The 15,590-nt window shown below is 36.2% G+C and overlaps 1 protein-coding gene across 1 annotated transcript; it reads left to right on the forward strand.

The window, feature by feature from the left end:
• Positions 1-10,908: 10,908 nt before the first annotated feature.
• On the forward strand, positions 10,909-11,814 carry LOC138322235 (G-protein coupled receptor daf-37-like). The gene has a single exon (XM_069266279.1). The coding sequence runs from the start codon at positions 10,909-10,911 to the stop codon at positions 11,812-11,814; it is 906 nt and encodes a 301-aa protein (XP_069122380.1).
• The last annotated feature ends 3,776 nt before the right edge of the window (positions 11,815-15,590 follow it).

Raw genomic sequence — 15,590 nt, forward strand, 5'->3', positions numbered from 1 at the left:
ATTCACCAATTTCTCCATTTTTTGTTTTGTTTCCAAGGTATCCTATGAAATCGTTGTCTTTGTAATATATGTTTTTGTTCATTTTTTATTATTGAAATTCTGGTGTTTATTTTTTTTAATTTAACCAAATATCTAACATTGAAAGTGTTGGTTAGTTGATTGGCCGCAACGTCCTATTACGATATCCTCTGCGTCCTACGAGTTGGATGTGTGAATGTCCGTATGTTTTGATAGGTTTCGGTAGATTTTAATAGTGGAAATCTTGCCCGTTTAACATTACTATCTCGCTGAAGCATGGCGTCAAAGACACCGAACAGAACACCACGCCATACCAGTGGCTTAGCGCCCGTGTATGCTTGCATGCTCAAGCATGCAAAAAATAATCCGACTTACATTTTTGTACAGTCAGAAAAAAAAACCAATTGGAATACACGTAACGCTGCAGAATATGAATTACGTATAAATACATATGATATGTCCAACTGTATGCCTAACATAACTTTGTGCACATTTGCAAAGACTTGAAGATTGGCCATTCTGGAAATTTATTAGAATAGTTTATATTTCCGGTTACCAAGTTGTTAAATTTGATTATGTTTGAATCCTGTCAAAAACAACATTAGACTTCTTCACCAAAATCCCTCAAGCAAATGTGGATTTTGAATCGAGAAACACTTACGATTACCAAAATAAACAATATCGCATGAAAAGCTAGAAATATTCTAAAATCATATAATTATATTAAAATGATAGCAAATAAAATAGCAATTGCAACATGTTCTTGGCCTAAGTAACGAAAAAGTGAATTTTTCAATTTTGCGTGTTAATCCATGATTTCCGGTGTCTACTCAGGAAATAGTTGACTTTTATATTTGTCGAATATGAACGGATTGATTTCGAAAATAATTTTTGTTGTTGTAATTATTAGAAATATAACAGAATAGGTAGAAACATAGGTCATAAATACTATGTTTAATTTTTTTTATTGAGGTGGTGAGAACTGGTTCCTTACGCCATTTTTAACCCACCATCATCAGATGGTGGGCTATTCAAATCGCCCTGCGTCCGTGGTCGGTGGTCCGTCGTCCGCCGTCCGTCGTCCGTCCGTAAACCATGCTTTGTTCACTATTACTTAAAAACTACTGCAGGGATTTGAGGCTGATCAGAAAAACAAGATGGCCGCCAGGCAGCCATCTTTGATTTTGGAAGTTGAAGTTTGTTATTGGTATTTCTTGAGAACTACTGAAGGGATTTTGTTCAAACTTCACATGGAGGGTACCCTTGGTCTCTAGTTGTGCCATACAGATTTTGAGGCTGATCGGAAAAACAAGATGGCCGCCAGGCAGCCATCTTTGATTTTGGCAGTTGAAGTTTGTTATCGATATTTCATGAGAACTACTGAATGGATTTTGTTCAAACTTCACCCTTGGTCCCTAGTTGTGCCATACAGATTTTGAGGCTGATAGGAAAAACAAGATGGCCGCCATCTTGAATTTTGATAGTTAAGGTTTGATATCCCTATTTCTCAAAAAGTACTGAAGGGATCTTTCTCAAATTTAATATGTAGGTTACCCTAGGACCTAGTTGTGCATAGTGCATTTTTGGACCAATCGATGGATAAGATGGCCGCCAGGCCGCTATCTTGGATTTTGATAGTTAAAGTTTGTTATCGCTATTTCTCAGAAAGTACTAAAGGGATCTGTCTCAAAATTCATATGTAGGTTCCCCTAGCTCCCTAGTTGTGCATATTGTGATTTGGGACCGATTGATCAACAAGATGGCCGCCAAGGAGTCATCTTGGATTTTGATAGTTGAAGTTTGTTACCCCTATTTCTCAAAAGGTACTGAAGCGATCTGTCTCAAATTTTATATGTAGTTTGTTTGAAAAAGTTTAAAAAGAAGAGAAAAGATCCATCTTTCCTTTTTCAGATATAGATCATTCTTTGGTGGGCGCCAAGATCCCTCTGGGATCTCTTGTTACAGTGGTCTTTGACTCGCTGTCGTAAACAAACTAACACGTAAACTTAATTCAAAATATTCGCAATAAGTTAAAAAAAATCACCACTGTTCTAATTTTGTGTATAGTTTTACATAGTAATCACCTAAATATCGTGACCTCCATTTAACCATTGGTATATACGTTAAAAGTTACCATAGAAGTAAAATAGTTACTACATTGTAACAATTTCCCGTCAGCTTCTGGGGGGCTTCGCCCCCCATACCCCCTACCGGGGCTTCGCCCCTGGACCGTGTCGCCCCCTGCACCCCGAGGCATGCAGCCATATCCAGACCTAGCTACGCCACTGCATACAGGCAAATCACTATGTGTTGAGCGCTAAGCAGAAGGGAGTTTTTATAAGACTATGCCAGTAGTGTGCTTCGACCAGATGGTAGAACCCAGAGTTTTCACAGAGACATATAGAAACTAGAGTTCAACTCGAGGTCAGAAGTAAGGTGGTATGATGTCAACGGAGACGTAAAGGAAGAAGAAAGTCAGTTGGGAAGAAGAGGAATGAAAGAAAATATCCCAAATTCAGTCGACTTTTACGACCAGGAAAAGGGGAAAATACTACCTGCAGGATAGTTTTGAAAGTGTAACATTAACAATATATATCAAATACCGTGTATAAACCAATCAAGAGCAAAAATCTTCTATGTACGGAGACTTCTGAAAAATAAAAAGTGAAATCGAATTTGTTTTCTCAGCTTCATCGAAGACATATCCGTCAATTGTATCGAGGTCAAATTTCAAAAGACATATAGAAAAGGCACTCTTCAACATCAATGGAAAATTTACACGAGATAAATATAACTATATATGGAAAGGGAACAATCATCTCGATTGTCAAATCTTGCGTTTATATTCATTGTTGTTGACGAGTAGAAATACCAAATTTGTAAACTCGCATAGATGGCATTTCAAGTAATCTGCATATATGAACAATCTGACACCAGTTATCATTTTCTTAACCCCCGAAAAAGAATATTCCTATATCAAACTAGCTATATCAATTCAAAATTTCGTTAAGTTAACGTCGACCAATCAGAAATCTCCATATGGTGCCAGTTGATGTCCATCAATCAGAAGCTTCAATATAGGGTGCATTAATGTCGACCAATCAGAAATCTCCATATGGTGCACGTTAATGTTCACCAATCAGAAGCCTCAAAATGGTGCCAATAATGTCAACTAATCAGAACCCTCAATATGGTGCCCATTAATGTCGACCAATCAGAAGCCTCCATATGGTGCCTGTATTGAAAATATGATTGTTTCACTCCAGGTTGAAAGTCTCTTACGCAGCAGAAAGTAGCATTTGAAATAGGAAAACACATCAAATCTTCCCTTTTGCAATCATTAAGACGTAATATTTAATAATAAAAAAAAATCAAACATCTCCCTTTGCTTCGTGTCCCTTGTGGATGGACCAAACAAAAGTTCTCTTTATGATGCTTGAGACGAATGAAATATTTGGTTGTAAACCATTCAAGCATTAAAGAGCTGAATTGTTATGCCATCGTTCCTCTTTTCGGTCCCCGTCCATCCGTCCAGTTTTCCGACTAGCTTCGATTATAAAATGTGATGTCCGTGTCCAATCCATGATTTCCATCAAAAGTTGCTAACTAATCGTCATTTTTTTGTGTGTGTTTGTTTTTTAATTCATTAAACTTACAACACTGTGTGACGTTTCAACCAAACCCATCATATCAGTCAATCCATATCCGACCGGATAGGAGAACAGAAAGAGTATTCTGTTTTCATGCCAAACGACTTTATATTGATTTGTGGTTTTTTTCGCAATAAAGACATCTGGCTCCAGGATCATGAAACAATCAGATTTAAGTTTTATTAACTTAGCCAATGGCTATAGTTGAAGTCGGTTTCATTATTTTGGGGCCTGATGTTCTATTTTACTGGTATTTGAAATATATTTTGTGACGGTTTATTTATTGACCGCGAAACGACCTTTACATATTCACATACGAATGACTAATTTAGAAATTTGATCGATGATTCTGATCTATTTCAAATAGAATCGACACTTATACTAATGCAAATGGAATTGATAATCCCGATGTTACAAATTGATTCAGATAATAGACAATGCCGCTAGTACCCTTAATACAATTAGTAAGACAGGCTTCATCAGACCAGTACACAGCTAAGAATCCAGCTGCGTTCTATGTGAAAGCCTCCAAAGAAAAATATCCTACTGAAATACGAATTTTAAAGAAATGGATCCGTAAGGGATTTTTATATCATTCTCATCATATGATCATAAATATCTGCGGGATAGGATCCCGTGTGTGACTGCTGGCAGAGCTATCCAGTACTGCGCACACTATGAACGTTTCAAACTTTCCAAGTTCTTCAAACGGGACTAACGCAACAGAAAACAAGGATGCTTCCAATGAATTTGCTCTTGTTTTCCTCTTCTATGGAATCATTACTCCGGTCATTGTAGTCTTTGGATATTTTGGAAACATACTGACGGCCATAGTGCTATGGAAAAAGGAAAACTCGTCCACGAACACACTCCTGCTCCGTGCTCTGGTTCTGTCTGATATCACTATACTAACGGATATGTTTCTGTTTTTGTCCGTACCAACATTAATTTCCGGATTGATAGAATTTGATCTCGGTATTAATGTCATACAAAACCAGGGCTTTACGGCCATTGACTATATATTGATGACATCTCAGCAACTTAATGTGTACATTCTTGTGTTAATCTCAATCGAGAGATACCTTGCTGTTTGTCATCCACTTAAGCACGCGAGCGGCAATAGTCCCAGGAGAACAATCGCCATTTTATGTGGAATTGTGTGTTGTTCAATAGTTTATAACATTCCTCGAATTTTCGCAACAGTCGCTATACCAACCAGCTGTATGAATGTCAATTTCTCTTTAACATGTTACACAGCAGTGTATACAGATTTCGGAGAAAGTTATTTTTACCATGATGTTTACTCGGTATGGATGTATGGCGCATTGTTATTCGTCCTTCCTCTTTGTGTGCTGTTGATAATGAATATTTTCATTATAAAACAGCTCACGAAAATGAGAAGAGCCCGAAAAAACTTGGGGGTAGCAAATTTCACCAACAAGAAGGACAGCATCACTATTAGTCTTGTCATCATCATGGCCGTGTTCTTTGCTGTACAAACTCTGGGATTTTTTAACCAGTTCCCCAAACTGATGAAGAATATGGCTGGTCAGTCGGGCACGATTGACCTGACGTTGTATTTGTACATTGTAAATGTATTTTATGTTGCAAATTCCAGCATAAACATTTTGATTTATGCGGCCGTAGGACAGAAATTCAGAAAGAATGTGTCTGAACTGTTTAAAACAAGATTTCGGTGTCCAAAATTACGCATACATTCTTCAGACCTCTATACTGTGACAGAATCAAGCCAAGTACAAACTTAAAAAAACCTGCTATTTCAATGTAACAATCTGTGAATGTTAGCTGTATTTATGGGATGGAATATTTAATGTTTTCACTACATTAGTGTTTATTTGATACTATTCACGAGAGTTTTAATTTCGCTAAATTCGCGTATTTCTCTTAATTTGCGAAATTTGATACCTGGCAATTTGACAAAATTCATGGCTTTACATACCACACGCTGTCAAGTGAATGACCCTTTCAAACGCAAAAACGGTGAGTCGCGAAAATAAACCCCCATAAATAAGTTCCAAACATTAAATCGAGGATATGTTTAACTACGGAAAATAGCAAGCATACCTTACTCGAAACCGAAAGCGCAGACTTAAATCAAACTGAAGTCATATCCCTTTGTAACTCGCTTGAATACGAGAAACGTATCGGTCTGTCCTTATTTCAATTGCATACAGGGGATTTTTTTTCAGATATTGCTTAAAACACAGAGAAAGATTCCTTTTCAGTAAATTGGGTTATTTGTTCACGGTCTTAAAATATATAAACAAATGCATATATATGATAAATCAATAATCAACAAAACAGATAAAACGGAAATAAAATAACGGACATATGAACTATCTAAACATATAATTTTTTTCAAAGCGCCGTGTCTGAGTCATAACATCGATGTGACAAAGGTTTTCAATTATTTATTGTCGGTTATATCTTTGAAAAACACGAGATAAAGTATTTTATAATTCAATATCATGGAAAATCGCAGATAGTGAGTATAATATCAGAAAATATTTTGATATTTGTTCTCAAAATCAGAGATATGACAAATGATCTTTATCACTGCCACTTGTACAGTAATTGTGCAGGTGCGTGTCTCGTGTCTAGGAGACCAACAAACGACTGTCCAATGAAGCTTAGAATTTGCATACATTTATTTTGTTCGGATAAGTTGTTATATAGGAAGAGGATGTATTTTTTTTATTTCCATAGCGGCTATGAATAGCAGAAGCTATCTACATATCCCGTGGAGCGCGTTACATTCAATCCATATATTTACATTAAAATAATTTATGAAAATAACAAGAGGCCCATGGGCCTTAACGGTCATCTGACTATTGGCACAATACAACATAGTCATTTGTAAAGATTTTAGCCATTTTGACACCTGTGATCTTGAATGAAGATCAAGGTAATTTTTTTAAACAAATATGGTAGCCTTTCATCCCAGCATGTGACAGGCTCAATATCAGGTCCCTAGGCTTTTTAGTTATGAAGGAGAAGTCGTTTAAAGATTTTAGACTATTTGACCCATGTGACCTTGGATGAAGGTCAAGGTAATTGATTTGAACAAACTTGGTAGCTCTTCATCCCAGCAGGTCACAGGCCCAATATCAAGTCTCTAGGCCTTTTAGTTATTCACAAGAAGTCGTGTAAAGATTTTAGCCTATTTGACCCCTGTGACCTTGAATGGAGGTCAAGGTCATTCATTTGAACAAACTTGGTAGCCTTTAATCCCAGCATGCTACAGGCCCAATATCAGTATCCTGGGTCTTCTGGTTCTCGAGAAGAAGTCATTTAAAGAATATAGCCTATTTGACCCCTGTGACCTTGAATGAAGGTCAAGGTAATTCATTTGAACAAACTTGGTAGCCCTACATCCCAGCATGCTACAGGCCAAATATCAGTACCCTGGGCCTTTTGGTCAATGAGAAGAAGTTGTTTGAATGAAAAGTTTACGCACGGCGCACAACGACGGACGGTGCATGTTGACAATTGGTCATCCTGATGACCTAAAAAGTTATTATGTTATATTTAAAATTATGACACTCATATACGACGAGAAACGAGATGAATGGAACAGCTGGGTGACAAAGTCGTTCCACAACGTCGCGTTTTTCCGGTCGACCTTTTTTTGCAAATGACAAACGACAAACAAGAAATATAGTTAAAATAAGATTTGATTGACTTATTACAGTAAACCTTAGTTGATTCTATATCAAGAAACAACACATTAAATATTATACATTAAAATATTGTGGGGAACATTTTTTTATCGATATGAAACTGTCGTGATGTTTGAAATTAGCTGATTGATGCACGAGAAATGTTGTATTCATAGTGTATTCATATTGTTTTCATAGGCAAATGTTTGTTTTCGTCAGTTGGTTGAAACACTAAGAATGTAAATATATAATGAATAATATTATATGGCATTACTGTATTTATTATTTAAATCAAAATTAACGACGAAACAAAGAAAGCTGGCCAAAGCGCTTGACGTTGAGTTTTCACTTACTAAAATAGGTTAACCTTAAATCACCAGACCAATGCATACCACAACACAACAGTAACTCAACCCAAGTGTGCTTTGTCATAAAAAACATTCCAATTTTATGGCCTTCGTGCCTCCATTGCAGCACAAAATATATGACAGGGATAGGTCTAGGCAACCGAATGCCATATAGAGGCTATCGTGGATTCTTAATAAGAGAAACAAGCTTACAGTAGGCCTAAGTGTTGCAAGCAACACACGTCCCATGCCGTCAATTCCATTTTCTAACTTATGGCCAGTTATTATTGCTTAGTTATGCTATCATTATATAAAGTTTGAACAAATTCTGTCAAGTTATCGTCCGGAAACGAAAATTTGTGAAACAAACTATTTTTGGCAACAGTGACCTTTTGACCCCAAATTCAATCCCGTGCTATGATTTCTCCTATGTAACCATTGTATGAAGTTTGAACAAATTCCGTTGATGTGTTCACAAGTTATCATTCAGAAGCAAAAAATTTCAAACGATCTATTTTTAGTAACAGTGAGCTTTGTCGTTGACCTTTTGACCCCAAATTCAATCCCAAGTTGTATTTTGTCTTATGCTACCATTGTGTGAAGCTTGATTAAAATCCGTTGATTTTTCTCAAGTTATCGCCTGAAAACTAATATTTTGTGAAACATATAGTTGACTTATTGACCCCAAATCCAATCCCAAGCTATATTATCCCCTATATGTTACCATTGTATGCAGTTTGAACAAATTCCGCTGTGTTCTAATCATCCGTAAACTAAAATTTGTGACCACAATCTATTTTTAGTAACAGTGAACTTTTGACCCCGAATTCAATCCCAAGCTGTATCTTATCATATGTTACCATTGTGTGAAGTTTGATAAGAATCCGTTGATTTTTTTTTCTCAAGTTATCGTCTGGAAACGAAATCCGAACAGACAGACAGAGAGACGGACAGACGGGAGCAAACACTATAGTCCCCTCCCGTTTCACCCGCAGGGGACTAAAAAGAGAATAGTTTACGATAAGGAACCTAGTATATACTTTTATTACTATAGGAACAGGAATTTCTACTTGGTCCAAATACAACACGGAATGCAGAAATTAAGAATGCAGAAATTGCTGAATAATGATATACAATGTACCTCTGTAAACGTGGATACACATTATTAAACCAGACGAATTATTCATCATGATACACGATTACATTGTTTATCATTTGAAATGTTACAAGAAAGTGGACATAATTTATGCGACGTTGTGAAGTAGGTTAGATATATGCTCATTTTGTCTAGATACAAATCATTTTATATTGTACATGTATTCTATGAATGCTTATTCATCAGGCATTTTACTCTCATCGCCAGTAGAATAAAATAATGTATGGTAATTTCGTGTCATCCATTATCATATTTTTGGCTCGAAATAAACGAATAAAGAAGATTAGACACATCATGTACATTGTTCAGGTTATTTTTTTATATTACTGTAAACGCTTTGGCTCGATCAAATTTTAGCGAAAAAGCCCATTCGTAGTAAATATTACACTACCGAGATACAACAATACTTATAATAATAAATCAATCATATTTCAGCGCAAAATATCAGTCGCGAAAATATACATAAAATTACAAGTAAAATATGTACGTTACGGATTTGCTTTAAAAAACACAATAATATAATCACGGTCTATAAAGGTAAGAAGAAATTTCACCGAGATGTAGTCCCATCAGATGGTAGACATGGACGACTTCGGTCAATATCATGAAATATTGATCACTACATTAATAACCGTTACGGAACGATATAAATGCGGACATATCAATTCCAGGACAAGTCGATTACTTAGATATAACCATGGGAATAGAGATATATACAAATGAAATAATTTAATCTACATTAGATGATTAAATTTGTCTACAGGTCAACCCGTTTATGCCCGTCAACATATGTATATCACACAGACTGATAATCTAAGGACGAACCAGATGTTTCATTGTTTTATGTCCTACCAACAGGTATGATTGTTTAAGGCCGTGCCATGTTTTGTTTGTTTTTATCATACGTTTCAGCATTGGTTTATTACTACTAGAGTACACTAGCCACCAGACCCTAAGTTGTTGATAAGACTTTCTCAGCAGATTCCTAATTCTAGATTACCCCAAACCCCTAGTTAGAAAAATAATGATGTTTTATATCAAAGATACTGTTAGACGGTCTTGATCACAGTTTTGGTCAAGGACGTCTCAGAGGATTGGTGCTTTGCTGACCCGATTTCCTGGCATGTTTGTTTAAGGACTTACATCCAAGCAGCAGCTACGTTGTTTGTTAATAACAACATTTCAGGTTTTATATGGTTTATCTCCTCTATCAATACAGTTATCTGCCAAACTCAATAGTAGTAAGCCTCTAATATGCTAGATCAAGGATTTATAAGTATCCATATACGTCCTTGGCTAGACTGAAATGTATGATACGATACAGATTGATATCAGGAAAAAATCATTATACTAGGGCACTCGTGCTGGTGTGTTAAATGTATTATTGTAGTTATTGCACACGTCCTTGGTCTAAAAAGATCCCGGTATCATCCATAACTTTAGGGAAATTTCTGAAATCAATATTTCTTCACAGGAATAAATTATAAAATGTACTAGTGTAGAGTAACCCCTCGAGAATGATGATGGAACTTAACTGCATTAATATCTATAGAGATTTTTAATGAAATTGGGACCAGACTTTATTATTACATGTGCATTGAACAATGAGTTCATATGAAATTAAATAATAAACCATAAAATTTCCCAGAAATCCCTTTGAGACTTTGAGATATGAAGATTGATAGAAAGTAAACAGAAACGGTCAACATAGACTGGAATTTTCGATACAATGATGTATCATACTGACAGAAACCATAGACATAGCACCACTAAGGTCCCAGACGATACTTCATCTAAGGTATATATAAACTGTTTTAAGTGCAATATATTCTAAACCTCCCTGGCATCGCTATAGAACACTCAACAAGATGAATACGTCACTTTGTCTACATATCTCTACAAATGTCAGCAATGAAACTGGATGCAACGACGTCGCAGCTAATACAGTTCAAATATCGGAAAGCAAGTTTATTTTATATGGAATAATTTTCCCGATCATTGTGACTTTTGGGTACGTAGGAAACATATTGACGGCCATGGTCTTGTGGAAAAAGGAAATGGCGTCTACGAATAACCTTCTTCTCCGTGCGCTGGTTATCTCGGACATCACGATGATAACTACAGGCCTTGTCGCTCTATCTTGTCCTTTATTACTACTGAAGGTATTTGACTTTGACTTCGTCATCAACGTGCTAAGTAGTTTGGCATTTTCTACTATCAATTACCTAATGATGACGTCACAACAATTTAATGTCTATATCCTTATGTTCATCTCGGTCGAGCGGTTCACCGCCGTTTGTCATCCTCTGAAGTACGCCAATTACAGAAGTCGAGGAAAAACGATAGCTCTTATATGTGGAATTATCAGTTGTTCTATGGTTTACAACATCCCTCGTTTGATAGCGTCTACAGTTCAACCTAACACGTGCGTAAACGTAAATTCCTCTTTAACGTGCTATGAAATTGTCTATACAGAATTTGGAGAAACTTATTTCTACCAGGAAATTTACGGGGTATGGATGTATGGCGCCATGTATTTCGTAATTCCTCTTTTGGTGCTGTTGATAATGAACATTTTCATTATAAAAGAGCTGGCCAGGATGGGCAACATACGAAAGAACTTGGGTGTAGCGAACTCAGCCAGCGCCAAGAAAGACAGCATTTCTCTAAGTCTCGTCATCATCATGACAGTATTTGGTGCTGTGCAAACTCTTGGATTTTTCAACCAATTTCCAGACCTTATATCCGCTGGAATCAACAAAGACCTCTACAGAATGATTGTCAATACGCTATACGCAATCAATTCTAGCATCAATATATTGATCTATGTGGCGGTGGGGAAGAAGTTCAGAAGGAATGTCGTGGAGTTTTTCAAGGAAACATTTCACTGTTCTAGATGCAAACCCATTATTGCTACTTCAGGGCAATACCAAGTGAGTGTAACTAACAGTAGCAGACTTTGAGAACCAACAGATGTGGGGTTTTATTTCATGGAATTCAAAGCATGATTGTAAAACCGGTACGAATTTCACTTACCTATTAAAAATACTTTGGATAAGTTATGTATCGCTTGTTATGTGTTTTAGGAATGTATTTAATTAACTTAAATTGAAAACGAATGAAAAGGAATGCTGTAAAACTGAACTTATTTTTATAGATATATTAATTGATGAAAATCGAATTTCCTAAAAACAAAAATGTTGCACATCTAACTTTTACAAAGTAAAAGTTAGATGTACATAACATACCTTTGATTCCGAATGTCAAATTTCGATTTTCATTTATTTTGGCAACCTCAACTACCAATATAAAACACTAGAAAGTGTAAACCTGTATATATTACGGTGGCTGATTTGTGCCATTTCGTCTTTTCGCCCCGAAAAGACGAGAATTAAGACGAAAAGACGAAATGGCATAAATCAGCCACCGTAATATATAGAGTTTAATGGATAAGCATTGCTCCTGTAACACATTAATGCTAATACCATGTAACACATTAATGCTAATACCATGTAGCTTCATTTGGAGTCATTGACGGCTACGAGAAAATTTTGGTATAAATCTCTACTCTCCAAAGACACACAATTTCCTGTTTTTGCGTTCAATCAAGATGTTGTTACAATGCACTTCGCAAACTGCATTTGCAGTCATGCGCGAGAGGCCATGTTCTAACCAATATTTTAATACTAACTTTAATTTCATGCCACTAAGTGAGTTATGAATCCTTACAAGCTCATGTAATGCATGGCCAATAGACACAATTCACAGTCATCATTGCCTTTCACATTTAATAGACGACACAATTCACAGTCATCACATTGCCTTTCACATTTAATAGACGACACAATTCACAGTCATCACATTGCCTTTCACATTTAATAGACGACACAATTCACAGTCATCACATTGCCTTTCACATTGCCTTTCACATTTAATAGACGACACAATTCACAGTCATCACATTGCCTTTCACATTTAATAGACGACACAATTCACAGTCATCACATTGCCTTTCACATTTAATAGACGACACAATTCACAGTCATCACATTGCCTTTCACATTTAATAGACGACACAATTCACAGTCATCACATTGCCTTTCACATTTAATAGACGACACAATTCACAGTCATCACATTGCCTTTCACATTTAATAGACGACACAATTCATTCAGTCATCACATTGCCTTTCACATTTAATAGACGACACAATTCACAGTCATCACATTGCCTTTCACATTTAATAGACGACACAATTCACAGTCATCACATTGCCTTTCACATTTAATAGACGACACAATTCACAGTCATCACATTCCTTGCCTTTCACATTTAATAGACGACACAATTCACAGTCATCACATTGCCTTTCACATTTAATAGACGACACAATTCACAGTCATCACATTGCCTTTCACATTTAATAGACGACACAATTCACAGTCATCACATTGCCTTTCACATTTAATAGACGACACAATTCACAGTCATCACATTGCCTTTCACATTTAATAGACGACACAATTCACAGTCATCACATTGCCTTTCACATTTAATAGACGACACAATTCACAGTCATCACATTGCCTTTCACATTTAATAGACGACACAATTCACAGTCATCACATTGCCTTTCACATTTAATAGACGACACAATTCACAGTCATCACATTGCCTTTCACATTTAATAGACGACACAATTCACAGTCATCACATTGCCTTTCACATTTAATAGACGACACAATTCACAGTCATCACATTGCCTTTCACATTTAATAGACGACACAATTCACAGTCATCACATTGCCTTTCACATTTAATAGACGACACAATTCACAGTCATCACATTGCCTTTCACATTTAATAGACGACACAATTCACAGTCATCACATTGCCTTTCACATTTAATAGACGACACAATTCACAGTCATCACATTGCCTTTCACATTTAATAGACGACACAATTCACAGTCATCACATTGCCTTTCACATTTAATAGACGACACAATTCACAGTCATCACATTGCCTTTCACATTTAATAGACGACACAATTCACAGTCATCACATTGCCTTTCACATTTAATAGACGACACAATTCACAGTCATCACATTGCCTTTCACATTTAATAGACGACACAATTCACAGTCATCACATTGCCTTTCACATTTAATAGACGACACAATTCACAGTCATCACATTGCCTTTCACATTTAATAGACGACACAATTCACAGTCATCATCATTGCCTTTCACATTTAATAGACGACACAATTCACAGTCATCACATTGCCTTTCACATTTAATAGACGACACAATTCACAGTCATCACATTGCCTTTCACATTTAATAGACGACACAATTCACAGTCATCACATTGCCTTTCACATTTAATAGACGACACAATTCACAGTCATCACATTGCCTTTCACATTTTTAATAGACGACACAATTCACAGTCATCATTGCCTTTCACATTTAATAGACGACACAATTCACAGTCATCACATTGCCTTTCACATTTAATAGACGACACAATTCACAGTCATCACATTGCCTTTCACATTTAATAGACGACACAATTCACAGTCATCACATTGCCTTTCACATTTAATAGACGACACAATTCACAGTCATCATCATTGCCTTTCACATTTAATAGACGACACAATTCACAGTCATCACATTGCCTTTCACATTTAATAGACGACACAATTCACAGTCATCACATTGCCTTTCACATTTAATAGACGACACAATTCACAGTCATCATTGCCTTTCACATTTAATAGACGACACAATTCACAGTCATCACATTGCCTTTCACATTTAATAGACGACACAATTCACAGTCATCATTGCCTTTCACATTTAATAGACGACACAATTCACAGTCATCACATTGCCTTTCACATTTAATAGACGACACAATTCACAGTCATCACATTGCCTTTCACATTTAATAGACGACACAATTCACAGTCATCACATTGCCTTTCACATTTAATAGACGACACAATTCACAGTCATCACATTGCCTTTCACATTTAATAGACGACACAATTCAGTCATCACATTGCCTTTCACATTTAATAGACGACACAATTCACAGTCATCACATTGCCTTTCACATTTAATGACGACACAATTCACAGTCATCACATTGCCTTTCACATTTAATAGACGACACAATTCACAGTCATCACATTGCCTTTCACATTTAATAGACGACACAATTCACAGTCATCACATTGCCTTTCACATTTAATCGACGACATAATTCACAGTCATCACATTGCCTTTCACATTTAATAGACGACACAATTCACAGTCATCACATTGCCTTTCACATTTAATCGAAATTGTATGCGACATCGATCATAACGTAAATTTATTAAAGTCGGCCATTTTTGCGAGTTAACATATTCGTGATTTTTACCAGAAATAAGGTGAAACAGTGGTGTTCTCATCTTCGCTGATTCGGTCTATGTCCGACTCACTTCTGTTCCTTGCGACATCAAATTTTGCTATCTAGCTGGTATATATTTATTCACCCGTTTCTCAAAATTTTCATGGATCAAATTTTCGCCATCATTTTCGCCTCGCAAAATCGTGAATAAATCGTCAGTGTGAAAAAAAAACTGAGTATACAGTATAACTTTTTTTTGAAACCATATTCAGATCATATTTCTGCCTCAGCAGCAATGAAACTTTCACCAAACATGGACTTTTTCTTTAG

Source organism: Argopecten irradians, chromosome 4 (genome assembly GCF_041381155.1).
Source record: "Argopecten irradians isolate NY chromosome 4, Ai_NY, whole genome shotgun sequence".
Classification (NCBI taxonomy): Eukaryota; Metazoa; Mollusca; class Bivalvia; order Pectinida; family Pectinidae; genus Argopecten; species Argopecten irradians.